The 20,732-nt window shown below is 44.0% G+C and overlaps 1 protein-coding gene across 1 annotated transcript; it reads right to left on the bottom strand.

Moving 5' to 3' along the window:
* Positions 1-149: 149 nt before the first annotated feature.
* On the bottom strand, positions 150-14,345 carry SGMS1 (sphingomyelin synthase 1; the record flags this gene model as incomplete). Its single annotated transcript, XM_079536564.1, has 5 exons — positions 150-329; positions 1,976-2,142; positions 3,255-3,408; positions 6,326-6,443; positions 13,723-14,345. The coding sequence occupies 5 exons, from the start codon at positions 14,343-14,345 to the stop codon at positions 150-152; spliced, it is 1,242 nt and encodes a 413-aa protein (XP_079392690.1).
* Positions 14,346-20,732: the final 6,387 nt, after the last annotated feature.

Here is a 20,732-nt window from a genome sequence, read left to right as displayed (position 1 = left end):
GTAACTGAATAGGTTAAGTCAAGGGAGCTGTTAAAAGAAAGGGTTAGGGAGGGGTTGGGGTTGCTTTGTTGTTTTTTTATGGCATCTTCTTGCATGGAGTTCTTAGCACTTGGGACGGGCCCTTTCCCCCTCTGTCCACCAACACGCTGCTATGTGTCATTCACCAGCCGGCTGTATTTCACCTGCCTGCCCCGATGCAGCACCGGCCAGGGGAAGGGCCAGTGGTAGGAGCGAGGTACAATTCCTTGGACATTCTTTTCAAAGTACTGGAAAGGCTTGTACCACCAGACCCTTGCAAGGAGGTTGGTTTGGGAAGCTTCTTTTAGCACCTGCAGATGGACAGTCAGAAAACAGAATTATAAGAGAGCGCACCTTCTGCATGACTTCACTGTTTGACAATCACTCCCATGTATCAGCGCTGGCCTTTGCTTACAGCTGTTTCCAAAAACCTCTTGGCATCTTGAGGTATCTGCTGAACAAATCTGTACAAAGATCTGCCAAACAGCCAAGCTGCCTTTCCACAGCCTCCCTGCACACAGAACCTGCTGCACCTCAGTGACACTTGCCATCATTTCCAAGCCCTCAGCTGCTCAACAACAGCACCAAGCAGAAAAACTGCATGTCAAAAAAGGTCAATCTCACCTTTCTACCACGAGCCCAGCTGTGTGCATGCCTTGGCCCATCTGGAAGAGGCAAAAAACCTGCCCTGGCCTTGGTGTGCACTCACACCACAGCCACCACCCTTTTTACTGCTCTCAGCTATGAGCAAGCCACAGCTGAAATAAAAGGAGTGGGCAGGTGCTGAGGGAGTCAAGCGAGCACCTTGCTGCACATTCACTGTGCCACAGCAGGGAAGCCAGGCATCAGCCCACTGGGAAGTGCAAGCACAGGGCCTGCACATCAAGCTTTCTTTCTATCCCATAAACTCACATGTAAAAAAATCCACTTTCTGAAAGGAGCTTTTTAAGGTCACAAACAAGCCACGGCACAGGGAGCAGCACCAGGGACAGACAATAGGACACAAACACATGCTCAGGAAAGGATCCAGCAATCAATATTCCCCAGCATCTTAGCAGATGAGGGTAACAGTGCTGAGCCATCTCCTCTGAGCCTCAGCACGCCGCAAAAGAGATACATGTCCATACAGTAAGGCAAAGAGCTCTTCTGAAGCATGTTCTCATCAGAACTCAAAGCTTCAGTAGCTTCTCAGCTGGAAACATGACCACTCAGCGCTGCATTTTGATAGACTTTGGGAAATCTGAGGCATGGAAGCCAACCGAGTGCTGTGTGACAACAGGAAGTTCAGGCACAGACTTTAATGAACACAGTAGCTTCCAAAGTGAATGAACATGAAACTGCATGATATGCATCAGGCATTTGGAAGCAGAAATATGCAACAAGGTTGGGGGTGCTGCTGCAAGTAGCACAAAAAAGGAGGAATAGCATACGACACAGTAGCTATATAGACCTTGGTATGAACTGAAAATCAGCACCACAGTATTAACTCATTTCCTACTATCATACTGGGTCTTTGTCAAACATAATTAACCGCTACTGAATGCAACAGTTATGTAAAATGCCTTCTCCATGTTGCACAGAAAATATCTGGACACTGATTAGTTGTTACAGGCCTAAGAGAAGTCTAGGATAACTTCTCTTAATTCACTGTGTGCAAAAAAGCGTTACCTCTATAAGCTATGTTTGAACACAACAAAAACTGACCAAATTCAGAGGGATTTCAAAACCTCAGGTTACACAGCCTATGGCAAGCCTTCAAATATTTTCTGCAGTCGAGACACAAGATGAAACCAAACAACAATGCCTCTTCTCCTGTAAGCCCATCATGAAAAGGAAGAGCAAGATGCTCCAGAGGGACAGACGCCTGCAGAAAGGCTCAGGACAACGTGTGGATATTCACCCCCACCACAATATAGCAAACAGAGTTATAAGGATCCAAAGACTGGGAGAAACTTACTTGCTGGTTGGCCATTGTGTGATACCACCAGAAAAGTCTTGTAGTGATGTAGTAAGCCACCACCACGTCCACAGTGTAGTGGTCATGAGCAAGGAGGATGCAGAACATCCCAGCCATGCTGAGCGTCCAGCAAAGCCAGTGATACCACCAGAGTCGCCGTGGGGAATCTGCAAAGAACCACAAGCAGGCTGTTAGGAAGCATGCAGAGGAGGGCCATCAAAATGACCCAAGGGATGGAACACCTCTCCTACCAGGACAAGCTGACAGAGCTGGGGCTGTTCAGTCTGGATGAGAGAAGACTCCGGGGGGACCTGAGAGCAGCCTGTCAGTGTCTAAAGGGGAGGTGTAAGAAAGAAGGGGACAGACTCTTTAGCAGGATCTGTGCAATAGGACAAGGAGAAAGGGTTTCAAACTAACAGAGGGAAGATTTAGATTGGATACATGGAAGAAGTTTTTTACAATAAGGGTGATGAGGCACTGGCACAGGTTGCCTGGAGAGGCAGTGGCTGCCCCGTCCCTGGGGACAAGAAGGGTCAGGCTGGATGGGATCTGAGCTGTACGCATCTCTGTTCACAGCAGAGAGATTGAACTAAATGACTTGAAGGGTTTTTTCCAACTGAGATGATTCCATGATTTCAAAACATTATCAGCACTCAGGACCATTGCTGTAATTAGAAGAGGATGCACACTGCAATCCTGGGTGGGTAGAAGAGTTGAGATTAAGAGCAGGAATGCTGAGATGACAAAAGCACCACCATTCTGTCAGGGTGCAGCTTTCTAGTGTACTTAGAAGTGATTAAACACTTGATAGAAAGGTTATGAAACCTTAGAGAAACAAGCCAGATACATAAAAATCTGATATATCCTGGTCTGTAAAATTAACTGCTGTATACCTCAACATTAATTCTACATAGCTGACAATCCATTCCTCTTGCTTTTCATAAAAGGCAAAATGAGTGACCCTGGCATCCATCTCTCTAGACAAGGAGATGCAGTTAAAATACCATCCACGGGGCACGGTTCAATGAAGGTGTAAACTATATTCTAGTCAAAACACTGGAATTCAGATATATACTTCAGACATGCACATGGGAAGGTGTTGTATTTTGTCTCCAAAGTTTTCTTTTTCAGTAAAATCTATGTCCTCGAAGTTGTATTTCTTTTACTTCATGGGAACAGGTGCACTTCCACTGAAGCAGTATTTACCAATCCGCACAGCAGCCATTCTTTGATGAGCTGGGAATGTATACAACAAGAGATTCCTGATGAACATACTTACACTCCTTGATAAATAAGTATGTGAGAGTTAATATGACGGTGTGCCCGCTGTACAGATAGTCGCCGCACATGTTGTGGGATCCTGTGATGGACAATCCTCCGCCAGCTATCAGCTTCATTATCCTTCGCAGGTGAGATTCCCAGTCTCCAAAAAGCTGGTGGAAGAGCAAACCGCAAATGAATGATCATATCAGTATCATATTAGCAGTCATATCACTGCTAACCTTTCCAAATTTAAAGCACGCCATCAGTCAGCTGTTTGTCTTTCACTTGTTCTCTCTTTTTGCCTTGATATGAAAGAATTTATTCAGTAATGTGTGCATTAGGGAAGTCTGCATGTGAGCACAGGCTGCACATGCCTGCATTCGTTTGTTATCTGAAGTATTCTCAAGAGAGAGAACCAAGAAAATTATTGCAACTTTCCTACAAATACAATATCCCAAAGGATTACGTTTTTTCTCCTGCACCCACAAGACAGACAGAAGAGGCAGTATTATTTATCCATACAGATATTCATAAATGTATGTATATGTGCAAAAAAGCCCTATACCATGTCACATCTGGTTGCAATGAGAAACATGGCACCTTTCAGTCTGATACCAAATCAAAGAAAGGTCCAAGAAGTGTCAACTTCCTGTCAGTGGCCACAATGAGTAAGGAACTAAGGGTAAAACAGGTAAGTGAGCAGAAACTGCTGCTATTTATAAGTACTTATTGCTGCTACCATGAAAAGGCATTATCTTTCTCCAAGGCCTTGCTGGCAGTGTTGTCAATGTTTGAGGCTGTGCGGGAAACTACTGTAATGGGAATCTTCAAGACCACGTAAGGGGTTCAGATTTTTCACTCATTATGTTCTTTTATAAGCCCCACAGGTACAGTGAGGAGCAGAATAAGGACTACTGCAAAACATGTGAATTCTGTAATAGTCTCAAAAAATCCAGCTTCGCAAAAAAAAAAGGAAATAAAAATATTTCCAGTTATAGTTAGAAATTTCTCATGATTACTAAACATCTGTTTCCCCTTCTGTTCAAGAGGCAACACAATTTAAATAAATCAAGCTTAATTTAATTCATCTTGTTCGTAACAGTGCAAGCCCTGCAGATGATAATCCAACTGAAAATGAGACCAACTGCCCAAGTTGGACATCCAAGCTGCCTAAAGATTTGACACACATTTTGAGTTTCTCACTAGAAACACTAAAGGATCCCCCTGCCCTGCCTTGGGAAGTTTTAAAACTATTTCTTCCCACTTCACATCAGAAAAGAAATATAAATGGGATTTGTCATAGCACAAACCATAGCACAAGCCAAAACTCTGCAGGGGCTCCAGTTCACAACACCCACACTACCAATAGGGATGGTCCTCCACACCTGAATGATCTGCTCTGCATGACCTGCAACTCATACTGTTGGCTCAGAAGGCATTCCTGAAAATCTTCCATTTGCCTTTGAAAAGCCAAAGTGAATCAAGTCCTTCTCTTGGATTTGTTGCCCAACAGGTTACTGGCCGTGTCCCTAGACCTTGCATTTGCTGCTCACAGCCCCTAACATCAATCCAGCCATTAAAGAAATTCTCAAAGATAATGTGGGGAAAGCACAACTTGGAGGTACTGAGCACCACCAGGACCCAACGGACACAGGAACCAACTGAGTTTGGAGGAGGCCAATGGGTCAGCACACTCAACTGCACATCTGCTGGATCCTTACCTCATTTCACTAAGTTTTACAATCCATTTAATGGTCAGAAGGAACAAAGAATGCCCTGGTTAGCCATCACAGGCAACTTGTTCCTTTGCTTTAAACTTCCTTCTTGCTTTAACAAGTGGAAACTGTACTTTCTGGACAGATCTATGCAGAGTCTTTGTAGCAATCAAATATTTCCTACTAGCAATTCCTTATGAAACATTAAGATGTTCCCAAAGCCCACCCCGTGATTGTTAAGAGTAAGGTAATGAGATGTTATTTTTTCCCACCAGGGTATCTAAAGCTTTCAAGAAAGCTCAGCTAAGCTTTTAAGCAGAGCAATGAAAGAACACAACATAGGCTTGTCTTTACTTGAGCAACGAGCCCTACTTGCTGTAAATTTCTAAAGATGACAGATGTACTCAGGTTAGCCCATAAATATCTGTGTGGGTTTTTTTTTATTTCATAATGGCTGACTGATCAAATACATTGTTGACTCTATAGCCTCTACTTCTCTTTACAAAAGACTGACGTCCCTCAAGAAGCCACACGTGGCTTGGCAAAGCTCTGCGCTGCCAAACAAACAATAAAGCACGTTTGTTAGCTTTACCTCCCCAAGGAACTCAAGTGTTTTGGCCCTGTTTGCACCACAGGTTTGTTTCAGCAAACCTCATAAAAACAGTGACAGCACATGCCTCGAGTTGAATCACAGGTTTGATTTATGGCTTTACTGCCTGTCATCTGCCTCATGGCTGTGCACACAACCCTGAACCCTGCACGCCACAGAATTTCTGTTTCACAGAAATTACATTTCTGCCTTTTCTCTTACAGTAGAGGCAAGGAGAGGCAAGGAGATGAACGCTATGAAGAAAAATCTCGCGTATGAAGCTTATGAAGACATGAAGCTTATGTGACAGAGGTGGACTGAACACCAACACCTCAGTAACTCGGCTTCACCACAGCTTTTGTAAGCCCATGTGGCACAATAAACAGTCAGGGATAGCTCAGGGAGGGTCAAGCCCTTGCACTAACACAACTGCAATATATCCAGGAACTAATAGCAGCAAAGACTTTCATGTGAAACTGACTTTTAAAAGTCTCCTTGGATCATTTTCAACTAGAAATCATGAATGGGTTTAACAACAGGTTGCAACCCTGAACTGCTTTAGCAAAGAGGAAAAATGCTGAACATTAAGAATCAGTTATAACTGCTACAGAAACTATGTAGATGTGCAGAAGGAAGCTGCCATCCCACTCCCACCTTCCCAGCACCCCCTCATGCCAAATTGTTTTCAAATTAGTAACGATCACTGCGAAACATTGTCCACAGTTCTGTCAACGGTGGGACAAGGGGAATCATTAAAATACAGAAAGTTAGTGATAAGTTTACCTTTGGAGAACACTTGAAATGCATTCCAGGTACTGGGAGTGTAGTTACATACATTGTAATACACCGATACAGGTATAGTGTGCCAACTATACAAAAAAACCTTCTGCCAATTATAGACCTAGAAGAAGAAAAAAAAGAAGAAAATACAATAAGGAAAGGTAAACATAACACACAAGCTAGTAACTTTGGTCTTCCTGACGCTTTTGAAACTTGGAACTTTGTTCATCTATGTCAGCTTTCACCTAGGAATACTAACTTCCTTTACAAATATTCCCACGCTTTGCAGGTCAGAAATACACAAACGGCTCAACTAACTGGGTTAGTTAACTAACTAACGTTACCCAGGAAGTTGGCTACAGGAAATTTAAGGATTAAAATACAAATGCCTAAGCAGATTTAATGCTGAAAACATTCCAAGGGATTTCATGCCCACACCCTTCCATTAGCTTAGAATGGTCACTAATTTTCTATTCAAGAAGGGGGATAAAACTTACAATATTTTCATTAAAAGATGAAAAGGACTAAGTTAATTTCTGCTGACACACACCTCTTAGTAATTAGAAAGGAATGCTGTAGAAGGAATAGCTTGTATGACCCAAATGAATGAGAACATTTATTTCTCGAGCAGCTTTAGGGAGAAAGCAGCTCACATCAGCAACAGAATGTCCAAAATACCGATTGAGAGCTGCAGCAGCTGCAGAATGGGGTGTTTTCATAGGATGGCACTCTCCAGGCAAGCAGTCACAGTTGCAAACAAGATTCATTCATTGAGGCCTGCCAATAAATTGCTCAATTTTGGGGTAACATAGGGAAGTTTTGTAAACACAATGAGAGCAGAGTTTTAAGTCTGACTCAAAAGCAATAGCCAGCTCCAAACCAGGCCTACTGAGTTTAACTGCTACATACCAGGCAACACCACAAGAAAAAAGCTTCCAGCACATCCATGAGCTTGCACAGCTTTTCATGAAAAAAAATCACCAATAGCTTTATATAACGGAGGCCAGACCCAGCTACAACAGCTCAAGACTTTAACCACTGCTGTATCCTGCTGGCTACAGACCCTTTGGTTTTGGTTGATTCTAAACCACTGCTATCTAGAGTTAAGGTTATTTGGGGAATACAAAGGTTACAATACAAGATGCGAGTCCTCACATTCATTCGTTCCTATTCTGAAGCTTTCACTTTGAAAGATGCAATAATAATTTTTTTTACGAAGTTGAAGTTGTTTCATAGCTCAACATTGGTCGTATTTTCCTTTTAATAGCTTTCGGCAGAGTTATTAAACTGATTGCTCTGCTCTCAGAGGAGTTCAACTTTGCAGTGCCAGATCAATAAGAATGTGAGCGTCCTAATTTATCAGAAAAGCTTCAAATCCTCCAGTGCAAGTGCATTTTGCACTTGAGTGCTCACTGAGTGCTCTCAGCTACTGAAGCACTGTACTTTGAGACTTTTCCCCCTCCCAGTGCAGCCAAGGACGCAGCAGGGAGCTAAGCAGCACACTGTATTAGTGTAGCTGCATGGACCGAGTAGTAGAATCAGATTCACCAAAGTGAGGAAAGTCCTTGTGCTGAAGACACCACGCCACCAGGGCAGTGGTTTTCCTCTGTGGCTCCTATGAGAAAATTCTCTCTTGGAAAGGTGATCTATTCTCACACATGCTCAGCTTTTTAACCACACTCAAGCTTGTTTCTCTTTATACCCCTGTATAAAGACAAAGAGTAGGGTTGGGGAATTAAAAGCAGCAGCACATTTGAAAGGCCAAAGAAGTGGCAGTGTTTTACTGAGCAATGAACGTTTTTGTTAACGTTACCCATGAATCTACTTAGTTTAAAGTAGATTTAGTGTGCTTTGGCTTAGGAAAGTCTGCATCAAAGTGCTCTGCTATGTAGCATTAAAGAAAAAAAAAATCCAAAAGGCCCCATATTTTCCCCTTTCAGCAAGGTTTGGCATATGTGCGTGTGAGCCAGTTAACAAGTATGCTGTAAGCTTATTACTGGCAAAGATTATTACAGTTATCCAGACCTTACCCAACATGGGTAGCAAGTACACTAACTAATCACATATGTGCTGCTTGAGTGGGCTCCTCACACTCTACAGAAAAACACTCGGGGCAACCAGCCAAGCCCCATGCATCCTCCACACTCCTGCTCTCTGGTGAAACCAACCTAATTCCCTTGCCAAAAATACCAGCGGCAGGATTCTGTGAGGATATGCAAGGAAAGAAGGCGCTTATCTCCCTCTAATACACCTAATGCCTGCTCCAGAACCCTCGCTGCTGAGCAAGCTGAGCAGACAGAAAACTCCAGTATCTACCTGACTTTAACATTATTTTCCGGAGAAGAAAGAACTAGCAGGAGCCAATCTGCAAGTCTGCACCATGGTTAGCTGGATGGATACAACCAGCATCCAATTCCACTTCATGTCTGGTTTTGTAGCACATCAAAAGACATGTAGGTCCTATTCACCTTCATCATGCAATGCCTGGACAAAACAAGGAAGAGATTGGTATCATGAATGACACGTCTCTATCAGCCTTCATCGCCTGGAAGAAAAACATGGGATGAAATCAGGCTATTGGTAAATAATGGATATGGTGTGAGAAGCAATAAGAATTTCCCTGCTTGACAATGACAACCTCATGCTTCTGGCTCATCAGTGATCCCAAACTTTCCCTCAGAGATATTGACGGGTGGTAGCTCTGTCAACTAAGTAGGAGAAGAAATGGGTCTCCTGCCCAGCAACCACCAGGCTTCACAGCTCACCTTCCCGTCTGCAACAATGGCTATCCCTGACATTGCTGATGCTCAAGAAAGTGAGAAAAGTCCATCTGGCTTCATTTCCTCCCTTCATTCTTGAATTAAGTTTCAAAGAGAGGTGATAATGCTCTCCACCAAGTGATTCAGTTCTTTTATAGCACTTGGTGGTTCACCAACCAAAGCCATTAGAATGAGGTCTTCTAGACAAAGCCGTATCACCAGACCCTGTTCCTTTCTGCTCCTCACTCATAGCCCAGGCCTCTCAGACCATGACAACTCTGCTTCTATACACACAAGAAAGGTCTCTAATGTGTTACGCAACCAGTACTCATACTGACTTGGCACAGAATAGCTGTTCCAGGACTGATACTGCAAATGGAAAGACCTATGACTCCATAACATCGTCACCTTACAGCCAAAGCAGAAGCAAATAGAAGGAAAACTCTCCACATTTACCAAGGATGCCAAAATACTTCGCTATTACTTTAACCCATCTCTCATTGCTTTGAAATCTCCAAACACTTCACAGACTCTGCTGTTCTTAATCCATCACAGTGTGCTTGAACCCTTGTACTGCCCAACACACGTTTGAAAGCAATTTCCCATGGTCTTCTCTGGGTTCTTCCCTTGGTTTTGAACATTTCTGCTCTGGGACACCAGTTATGGTTCCCCTTTTCATCACAGGACCACAGCAGCAAAGAGAGCTCAGTATTGCAGCTACCACCATGGGAGCCTGACACAGAAGCTTATACAGCAAGAGACCATGTCAGGTTAGATTCTTCTTCCTGTACATACATGAACACACACACAAAAAAGCAATTTCACAGTTTCTAAGCATTTTATAATAAGAATGGACTACATTAACCATTCTAGAAACTTTCCTTTAAGAAACTCCGTGGAAATGCACAATGGTCTTAAAATTTCAGCAGAGAAAACCCAATAACTTTTATAAAGCAACAATAAAGATGAATAAACAACAGCAATTTTTCCAATTTCTTTAATGACCTTTGTATTTCATAAAATAAGGTGTGAGGTTGTTTTTTTTTTTTCGATAGGAGGTGCTTGTCCACAGTTAATTAGTGAAAAGATACACAGCAAAAGCTGGGATGTCTGGGATAGGTCCACAGGATGAGAAACTGATAGCATCAGATTGCTTAAACATTTGTCAGATAGCTGTGGAAATCTACAGCTCTGTTACGTAAAGGTATCCTGCCCCAGCACAGCAGTTCTCTCCAGCTGCCTGTACCTTAGCAAGCTGGTGAACAACCTGAATACATTTAAGTTTTAATAATTTTCTCCATTATAAGGGTGAGTGAGCTGCCACCTCAGGTTTTACTGTTTTGAAAAAGAGAAACTGAAAACTTAAAGGTCATTACAAAGTCCTGCAAACCAAAGGATCTTGTATTTAACATGGTGCTGCATAAACTAGATGCCTTCCAGCTGTTGTTTGTTGGTTTTGTTGTTGTTTTTTGGTTTTTGTTTTTGTTTTTTAATATAGGAACCACATAAAAAAAAAAAGAGACCTTGTGTTAGAGGAGGAAAACCCCTTTGGGCGAGACAGCTCTAGAGCACACGTCTGCCTGGTTTTAGAAAGGAAAGGCGACATGCCACTTGATATTGCTTACAGCCACCTAACTTTGAACACTCCAACGCAGTCCAAGGTATGGATTTATGGCATTTAAAAGAAACTGAATTAAACATCCACTTGCACAGTCACCGTGTAGAGGACAAGAGGTAGGTGAACTGCACTGGCAAGCAAATTCTCTGTTGCAATTCTGAGCAGGTATAAGCAAGTACCCAAATAGCTTTGCAAATTCACTGTGTATCCGCACTTCTGCATATTTTATGATAAGCTTTCAACATACTCTGTTCCTGACATTACCTGTACTACTGAATGTCAAGCAGAAAATGTCCTTTAGAAGTTTTAATGCAGCATTGCTTCGGTTCACAGCACTGCCTGCTGTTTAGTGCCTGTCGATGCAGCCTGCTGATGAGGCCTGCTACCTCCAGCAAGTGCTTGTCCTGCTGGGGGACTTCAACCACTCGGACATCTGCTGGAAATGCACCATGGCAAGCTGCAGGCAATCCAGGAGGCTCCTGAAATGCACCGAGGATAACTTTCTGAGTCAAGTAATGCGTGGCCCCACCAGGGAGGGATGCAATACTGGACTTGCTGCTCACCAACCCAAATGACCTGATTGATGACATCAGGATTGGAGGCTGCCTGGGCTGTAGTGACTGTGATGAGGTGGAGTTCATGGTCCTGAGGGATATGACACAGGTAAAGAGTAAAATCAGGATGCTAAGTTTTATGAAAGTTAACTTGCAGCTCTTCAGAGAGTCAGTCAACAAAACACCCTTGGAAACTGTCCCATGGGCAAGGGTGTGGAGCAGAGCTGGCAGATCTTTAAGGAAGCTTTTCTCAGTGCACAGGAGCTCTCCATCCTCAGGTGTAGCAAGTCAGGAAGGCATCATGGGAGGAGTATAAGGAAGCTGCTGGGATGCGTAGGGATGGGATCAGGCCCAGTTTGAACTGAACTTGGCTAGGGATGCCAAGAATACAAAAGGATGCCAAGAATACAAAAGGATACAGGTACCTCAACCAGAAAAGAATAGTCCAGGAGGGTGTACTCCTCCTAGTGAGTGACACAAACAGGCTGGTAACAACAGACAAGGAGAAAGCTGAAGTACTTCACAACTTTTTTGCCTCAGTCTTCTCCAACAACTGCTCACCACACAGACCTCATATGTTTGGTTTGATAGGATGACATTGGGAAAGCAGTGTCCCTTCCACTGTAAGTGAAGAACAGGTCCATGACCACCTGAGGAACCTGAGCCATCCATAAGTCTATGAGCCCTGATGAGATGCATCCCAGAGTTCTGAAAGAATTAGCTGATGTAGTCGCCAAGCCACTCTCAATGGTATTTGAAAAGTCGTGGCAATCAGGTGAAGTCCCTACTGACTTGAAAAAAGGCAACATTGTGCCCATTTTCAAGAAGGGTAAAAAGGGTGATCCTGAGAACTACCATCCTGTCAGTCCCATCTCTGTGCTGGGAAAGATCATGATGCAGATCACCCTGGAAGCTATGCTAAGGCAGGGAGCTGATAGAAGAGAACCAGCATGGCTTCAGTGAGGGCAAATCCTGCCTGGCCAACCTAGTGGCTTTTTATGATGGTGTCATTGTGTCAGTGTGCAAGGGAAGAACCACCAACGTCATCTATCTGGACTTCAGTAAGGCCTCTGACACAGTAACCCACAACATCCTTCTCTCCAAATTGGAAAATACGGATTTTATGGGTAGACTGTTCAATGGATGAAGAACTGGCTGCAAATAGTAGTGGTCAATGGCTCAACATCTGGATGGAGATCAGTGACAAGTGGTGTACCACAAGGGCCAGTGCAGGACCAATACTCTTTAATATCTTCACCAATTACACTGACAGTGGGGTCGAGTGCACCCTCAGCAAGTTTGCCAATGACACCAAGCTGTGGAGCGCGGTGACAGCCAGCCAGAGGGATCTAGACAGGCTGAGCAGTAGGCCCAGGTTCAACAAATCCAAATGCAAGATCTTGCACCTGGGTCAAGGCAACCCTCACTACCAATACAAGCTGGGGATTAAAGGATTGAGAGGAGCCCTGCCAAAAAAGACCTGAGGGTAAGGATGGATGAGAAGCTGGATACAAGACAGCAGTGTGCCCTCACAACCCAGAAAGCCAACCATACCCTGAGCTGCATCTAAAGAAGCGTGATAAGCAGGGCAAGGGAGATGATCCTGCCCCTCTGCACTATGCTGGTGAGGCCTCACCTGGAGCACTGCATCCAGATGTGGAGTCCTCAGTGCAGGAGAGACATGGATCTGTTGGAGTGTAACCAGACAAGAGCCACAAAAATGATCCACAGAATGGAACCTCCCCAGTCAGGACAAGCTGAGAGAGCTGTGGCTGTGCTGGAGAAGAGAAGGGTCCATGGTGACCTGATAGAGGCCTTTCAGTATCTAAAGAGGAGCTACAGCAAAGACTCTTCAACAGAATCTGTGGTGACAGAACAGAGAGAAATGGCTTCAAGAGCCTTAGAGAGGGTAGATTTAGGCTAGATATAAGGAAAAAGATACTTCCAAGGTAAAGCAGGATCAGGCCCTGTGTAAGCTGATCTAGCTGTGCATGTTCCTGTTTGCTGCAGGGGAGTTGGACTAGATGACCTTTAAAGGTCCCTTCCAACTCTATGGATTCTATGGAAAATACTGTGATCTTAGGGTAGGACCTTAACATCAAGTAAACTACAGTGAGAATTCCCAAATCAGTTCACAGATGATGACTTATATGTTCACTCACCTACAGATAGGACAGTCAAATGAGTTAAGAACATAGTTACACTCAATTCAAGGCTTTTCACATTTTAAAAGGGTTAACATTAACTCTGCAGGCAATCGAGATCATAGTTTCTTATGTAGCAGAACTCCCTGCTTTTGTACAAGCAGCCCATACAAACTGCAGAACCCGTGGTGTGGCATCTATTTCAGTCTGGGATACCAAAACCAGAAAGACCACAAGAAACATCACTTTACTTGGACTGTACCTGACCTCCAAATCCATCACAAGTACACCCTAGAACACCAAGTTTCCAAAAGGTTTTACTTACTTGTATTTTAACAGCAGCCACTGAACAAACCACAGTCCTACAAGGATCATGCCGTTAATTTCACAAATAGAAAAGGCCCATTGCACCCGATCAAAACGATCAAAAAATGCATCTGGTAGGGGAGGCTGCACCTCCTTGGGAGGCACTCGTTCGTGAACAACTGAGATAGTCACTGTGGTAAAGATGAAACAAAAAAGTGCATAAATAAAAGCCAGGAGAGTTTTGCCCCATTCCATGGGATACTGCAAGCGCTCTGGCTCTGGCATGGGGATCTTTATCATCTCCTTCTTATAACCATTTGGCACTCCGTTCAGCTTTGTTTTAGTGCTCAAGCCATTTTCATGTGCGGTGCTGTTAACACTGACACGGATGTGCCCGTTGACATGCCCATTTTTGTGAGCCTCTATGTGATGAGCCATTTTTAAAGCCTCGATCATGTGCAAGAGCTGCTGGCCGCTGTCGGATGACACTCGGGAGAGAGGCGTCTTCTTGAAATCCTCCTCCGTCAGGTTGATCAAATCCTGCCCGGTGAAGCTTTTCAATGGCTCACAGTACTCCGGCACAGCATTTTCCATGAGCCAATTTGTCACCTCCTCAGGTGACCACAACACCACTTCTTTCATCCTGCCAGGCAGCCGGAGCACAGTCTTACATCGATTTTAAAGTGGGCAGCAGTCACTGCGGCTCCAGCACATCAGAAGGCTCCTCCTTGGCTTCATCTTGTCCGAGGAAGCAGTTTGGCAGGAGACAAGTCCCTGTCTCTGACCATTTGATGTGAGCACCCAGGTGCTGTGGCGAGCGCAGCAAACAGTTCACTTCATATTCATGTTGGCATTCTTCTTCCTGGGGAGGGAAAAAAAAAAAAAACAGGCACTTAACATTTACTGAAAGTTTGCAATTCAGGTTTAAAGACAAAATGACTGCTAAAGAATAGGCAGACTCTGGCTTGGAAAAGAGAGACTGATTTGAGTGCCAGCCTTGCACGCACAAGCTTTGTCCCCTCTGAGCTTGTTGCCAATTATTCCAGAGCCTTAACAATTTTTATTAAAAACAATGCTTCATAGCTGAGTTGAAGACTTCTTTTGCTCTGGATTGAACTGGACACGTGAGATACAGCTTTTAATCTCTTTCTCTGCGGAATCACCTAGGTCTGATGCTCAATAAAAGACGAAGCTTTGGAAGAAGGGCTCACAGCACTCCAGGTACACCACCTCTAACTTGGTGCACGTGCCAAGCACGTGCGTGCACTAAAATACACAAAGCTAACAGAGATAACAATAAATGCTCTCCCTTGCAACTACCTTCACTATTTAAATTCACGGGAAGAAAGGATACAGCTCTATTTTCTTTCTTCCTTTTGGCAGTGGGATCACATGTACTAAGAAAAGCTGTCAGACACAGATCACTTCATTATTCAAGTGGTGTTTAGCAAATCGGTGTTTAGTTACAGAGCTCCGAACATGGAAAAACAGGACTGATTGAATTATGCATGTTAACCCACATTACACACCCCAAGCAGACTCTCACCAGAGGACAGCTTGGCTTGATATCACACCATGCTGTGCTGACACCACGCTGTGCTGCATTGCCACAGGGCACCTGAACTCCTGGGTCCCATACTGGCTGCAGCACAAAGCCTGGACGCGATCTACGCCACACTACCATCCATTCTGATGCCCACAATATTCCCATCTCAGGTGATGTGCGACCAAAGAGCTCCATCAGCTGCCTCTGCGAGCTTTGCTTTACAAATTCACCACAGATGTGGGGCTGTCAGAGCACTTGGCACACATCATGAGGTGGGGTAGTATTAAGGCTTTTAACTTTTATAAGTTGGAGAGCAAATGCCAGTTTCCCAAACACACAGAAAGCTGGAAAGGACGAGAGAACATCTTTAGCCATTATCTTCCTAGCACATCAGTCTTTCTGTCCAGCCCCTGACAAAACACTGCAGCTTCCTGCTTGCTTAAGGAGTCAGGATCCCCAAGACACAGAACTGCTTTTATCATGGTGCAAAAAACTGCAGCCAACCCCAACATTACATCTCATTGCTCACAATGTGTACACCTTCTCTTGCCTGGGCTAAGCTAGTAAATTTTAAGATGAATTCTACACGCAGTGTGAAAGAACAAAAAACTGTTGCCAATTGTAAATGCTATTCTCATACTAGCACAAAAGTCATAATATGCTCCTGTAACCTTATGAGACGGGCCTGGCAGCTCTGCGAGAAGTAACAAATGTGTGCTTCTGGCAGCAAAACTGTGGGAGCCTGCAACATTGCTTAAAGAAAATACAGTCAATTCTGAATCATGTACGTGCTTTATTCCTTAAACTCACCATCAATAATGCCTTTAAGAGACATGATGCAGAAAAATAGATGGCTCAAGTCCTGCATTTTTGTCCCTTTAGAGTATAAAAGCATTTTTTCCAAGAAACTGTATTGGTTTTAAAAAATGAGGAATCCTATCTCACGTATACATGGGCACACACCTTCATACCTGTTAGAAATCCAGTTCTCACCCTCTGCAGAGGAACAGCAAATGGCAGCACTGGGACCAAAGAGGAGCTGAAGTGCACAAAGTCCCAGAGTCCCAGTCTTTGCTGCTCTGGCAGCGTGAGCTCAGCGCCTGCTGGGTGAAATCCCACCCTCTGCCACCATGCCACCAGCACATAAATTCCTTGGAGCACCTTTCACAAAGGCAGAGTAACTGATACACACAGAAGAAGGCTGAAAGTCTCAGCTTGAAAGTTAAAATGAAGAATAACATCTAACATTTCTAACACAAACATCCATTTCATAGCTTGTCTGAAACAGAGGGCAAATAGGCAAAACAAGTTTCTTTACCACGAGGTTTCTTTCCCAGCTTGTCACACGGAAAATATCTCCTTTTTTCAACATGCATTGCTAAAAGCTCGACCAGGTAAGGTCTGCAGAAGCAATCTGAGTGCCTCATGGTGCCACCACTGCCCTAAGTAAGGTTTGCTCTTGTCCACAGAAGCCAAAGACATCAGCCACTGCTGATGTGCACTGGGGCTCTGTGCACTGGGTTGGGAGCTCAGGCAGGCAACAAAAATGCTCCCTCCATCTGCATCAGATCTGCTTCATTAAGGAGCCAGTATCTGGTAATGAACTATAAATACGAATGTGATTAGCATAATGATACCAATTGCACCATCACAGTGACAACACAGGACAAAAACCGGTATCTCAAAACACCCGTCACGAGACTGAAAGAGATGAAGCAACTTTGGCAAGTTTCCCAGCTCCCACCTTCTCATGTTTACACAACCTTTTCTCTACATTCACTGCAAATATTAAAGGAACTTACAGATCCTCTTCCAATTTCAAAACAGGGAGTGCTGGTAACGAAGCTCTTCCCTCTACCACTTCAATCGGTTAGATTGAAGTTAGAAGAGGTTGGAATATGAATATAATGAAGTTAGAGAGGTTGGAATACCAAAATAACACCAGGAGGTTCTACAAGCACTAGGAAACCTTACAGAACAAGATCTCTTTTGCATCATTTCTGGGAGATGCAGTTGAGCACAACAAGCAAATCAGAGAGCAACCAGCTCTTTGATTAAAGGACACGATCTGCCTGTAATAACACCAGCCATGCCTACAACTCTGCTCTCAGCCTGCTGGCGGAGGTGCAGGAGCCTGCAATTTTCCACCCACAGGTCTGCTTGGAGGATAACCAAGGACCCAGGCTACGTGTCATGACCTTGGCTTTCATTTCAAAGTCCACCTGCTCACTGCTGAGCAAGTGCTAGACAACCCCAGAAGTACAGAACTGGGATGGCTGTGTGGGCCACAGAGCTCTCATCCTCCTCCCAAAGCTGGCTTGCAATTTAATATAGCACTCCTTATTACTTCTAAACTTGCAGCAAAAAGCATTGCTTCTCATCATTAACACTGACAAGATAGAAACAGCAGAAAAAGACCCTTTGGTGTCCGTTTGGCATCTGAATGAGGAAAGGCCTAAGTAGAAGTAGGTGGGGAAAAGGGAACAGAAGTATTTACAGAAGGGAAGGAATACTGTTGTGAAAGCAAAATCTAGACCAGTGATCCCTAATGCCTTCCTCATGCTTGCACAGTGCTTTTATTCTCTAAGCAAGGACCTTTGCTGCCAAGGCAACAGTCACTATAGAAATCAGCTAAATAACAAGTCATCTCAGAAACCTCAACCAGCTCCACACAGCTAAGGAGATTTGCAAATCCTTTCCCATGAAGTAGGTGCATTTTAGTTGCAAACTGTGTGTCATTCATCAGCACCCCCAAAAAGCTGACATGATAAAGCCATTAGCAGAAGTATTGCTAAAACAAGCAATGCCTACAGATAGGTAAGCATGGTTTAAAGATAAAGTGACACCGCTTTCTCTCTTGAAAATTAACATACACTGCCATACACACTGATGATGATTGCACACACAAGCAGGAGAAAAGTGAGTGCTGTAACGACTGAAGTTTTAATGCTTTAGTAAGCAACTCCTCAGCCAATTCCAAAAACTCACCAGCAAGCAGAAGTTACATGGACACTAAATACAGTCTGGAGGAAGCTCTTGCCCTGCAGTTTTACGGCACAAAACAAACTGCTTGTAACAGCAGCATGTGAGTCACAGTAGTAGTCACCTTCTCCACAGGAATTTTGTCATCACTCACAATAATGCTCCCACATCTCCCCAACTGGGTGTCCTGCACCTACAAAGCTCCTCTGCATGCCAATCTCACTAACATGAGCTCACAAGCAATGCACTGAACCATCTCCCTCTCTGCAGGACATCATTGCCTCTAAACCAGAAATTCCCCTTTGCACAATACTGCACTGCCAGCAAGCAAGAGACTGCTGGCATTTTAAAACACTACGTGATACTGGCTTTGTGCTGTAAAGACAACTATTTGCAAATTGAAGCTATCTGTACATATGAAATAGAGGCAGGGATGAGTGTACAAGTTTCACAGAGCTCTGAGATAAGTTTCCAAGGTCAGCCCCAGATAGAAAATGCTGTCCCACAGATGTGAAGCTGAAGCAAGCAGAATTACTACTAAGACAAGACAGGCTGCAGTCAATCTGCAAAGCAACTCCCACGTCTCCTCAATAGCTGCTCATACCGTTTCAGAGAGAAGAAATTGCCTGCATGCTACATAAATCCCCAAGCAGCCCGTTTTTGCCTAAATTATTCTACAAAATGAAACAAGCCTACCCCAGTTTATAGGAGCAAAGCAAAATCCACTCGCAGACAGGGATCTCAGAAGAACAGCTCTGACTCAGTGCCAGAGTTCAGCAGCAAGGATTTCAAACTGAAAGTATTTGCACTGAGCCTGAATCAACAAACAAGTTTCAGAGAGGAAACACTGCTAAATCTGTTACACAAACACATAACTATACATGTGTGTATTATACGCACACACCCTGTATTAATTCACAGAGACAATTTTTTCCTCCAACTCTGATGAGATGGAAAGCCTTGCTCTTGGCTTCTTTGTAGGCCTAAATCTCTCTGTTCAACTTTTCTCCTCACCCTTCTTTCTGCAGCTCTGAAGTAGTTATGGAAACCAGCAAACACTTGGAGAAGGCTTCAACTGACCAGCAAGCTCATTATCTGGCCAGTTGCTAAGCAGGGCTTTTGTTCTGACACTACGGAAATCCTGCTTCTAGTGATCCAAGGTTGGACAGGATGGGGTGGGGAAGGTAGCTGCTGGCTTTGCTTTAAGTTTTGAAGAATTACTTCAGCCCCAGAAGTCTCATCACGAAACACAGGACCAGAAGAGCAGCCAGCACCTGTAGAAACAGCTAAGAGCTTTCCACCTACTGCAAGGATGGTCCAAGCGTGTATGCCATTTTGTAATGCATGCCACAGCACAGAAATTCAAGTTCTTAAGAACTGCAACACCTGCAGCAGAAATGGGATAAATATTAGCCTTTTCCGAATGACCGCAACTGGAAACCATTCTTCTAATCCCCCCACACATATGCTTTTAATTCTGTACAAAAAAGATGCAAACAACAACCCACCTTCCCCCAGAGCTCATTTTCACTGGTAAAAAAAAAAAAAAAATCTAAATTCAACTTCTGAGAACTCTGTTTTGCAATTCTAACAGCTTACCTCACACATGGGTACACCTACTTCGACACTGGGATCTTTAATTCTTCAGCAAAGACTTCTATAGCAGTACCAAAGCCGTCCACAGCACCTGTCACTTCTGCACTACCTCAGAAGAAAGCCCCCACGGACCCCACTCAAACCTGGCTCATGTGCTCTCTGGACAGAGTGCAGCTTGGAGGCAGCTCCAAGTGCTGGCCGTTGTCTCCACCAGAGCTGAACCACATCCGTGCTGCATGTTGGGATCTGGGTCAGGCAGAGGTAGGGCAGAGCTAGAAATAGAGTCCATGTCCTCACGCAACCTTGGAGCTAACACCAGTACTAAAATGCACACAGTGATACTTCCCTGCCTCTTGAAACTGTACAAACCTTCTTGTGTCTGCATAGAGACAACAGGAGACCTCAAAGGGAAAACAGACGAAACATCGAAAAAGGCAGAAAAAGCATCATTTTACCCCAAGGCACAGAAATAGGGAGAGCACGACACAGAGCAAAAGGATGGAAATAAGAAGGTAAGAAGGAAAAGAGACAAAACGTTTGTCAAGTGTTCCATGTTTTGGCTTGGTTAACCAAGCTGAGGTGATTTTGGCTGCCTCTTTTTGGCCTGCTTTGAATACCTAGAAGTCAGTTATTGTCAGGAAGCCAGATCTGTGGTGAGGCTCTGGGAATCCAAGTAGTGTAGCGGCAAGAATTAAAAACAGAAAAAAGAAAAAGAAGAAACAAAACAAAAACCACCACATATTTATCAAAACAGAAAGGAAGTTTTGCCTGGGGAAGCCAAGAGCAGTCTTGTGACCAATGGTAACGGAGCTCTAAATGCCTACACCAGCACATTTGTAAAAACAGTCATGCAGACCAGGGAAATGAAAATCAGCAGAAAGTACAGCAAAACTAAAGCCCACATT

Source organism: Tetrao urogallus (genome assembly GCF_951394365.1).
Source record: "Tetrao urogallus genome assembly, chromosome: 5".
Classification (NCBI taxonomy): Eukaryota; Metazoa; Chordata; class Aves; order Galliformes; family Phasianidae; genus Tetrao; species Tetrao urogallus.
Note: the sequence above shows the minus strand (reverse complement) of the source record. Positions and strands in the feature narration are given on the sequence as shown.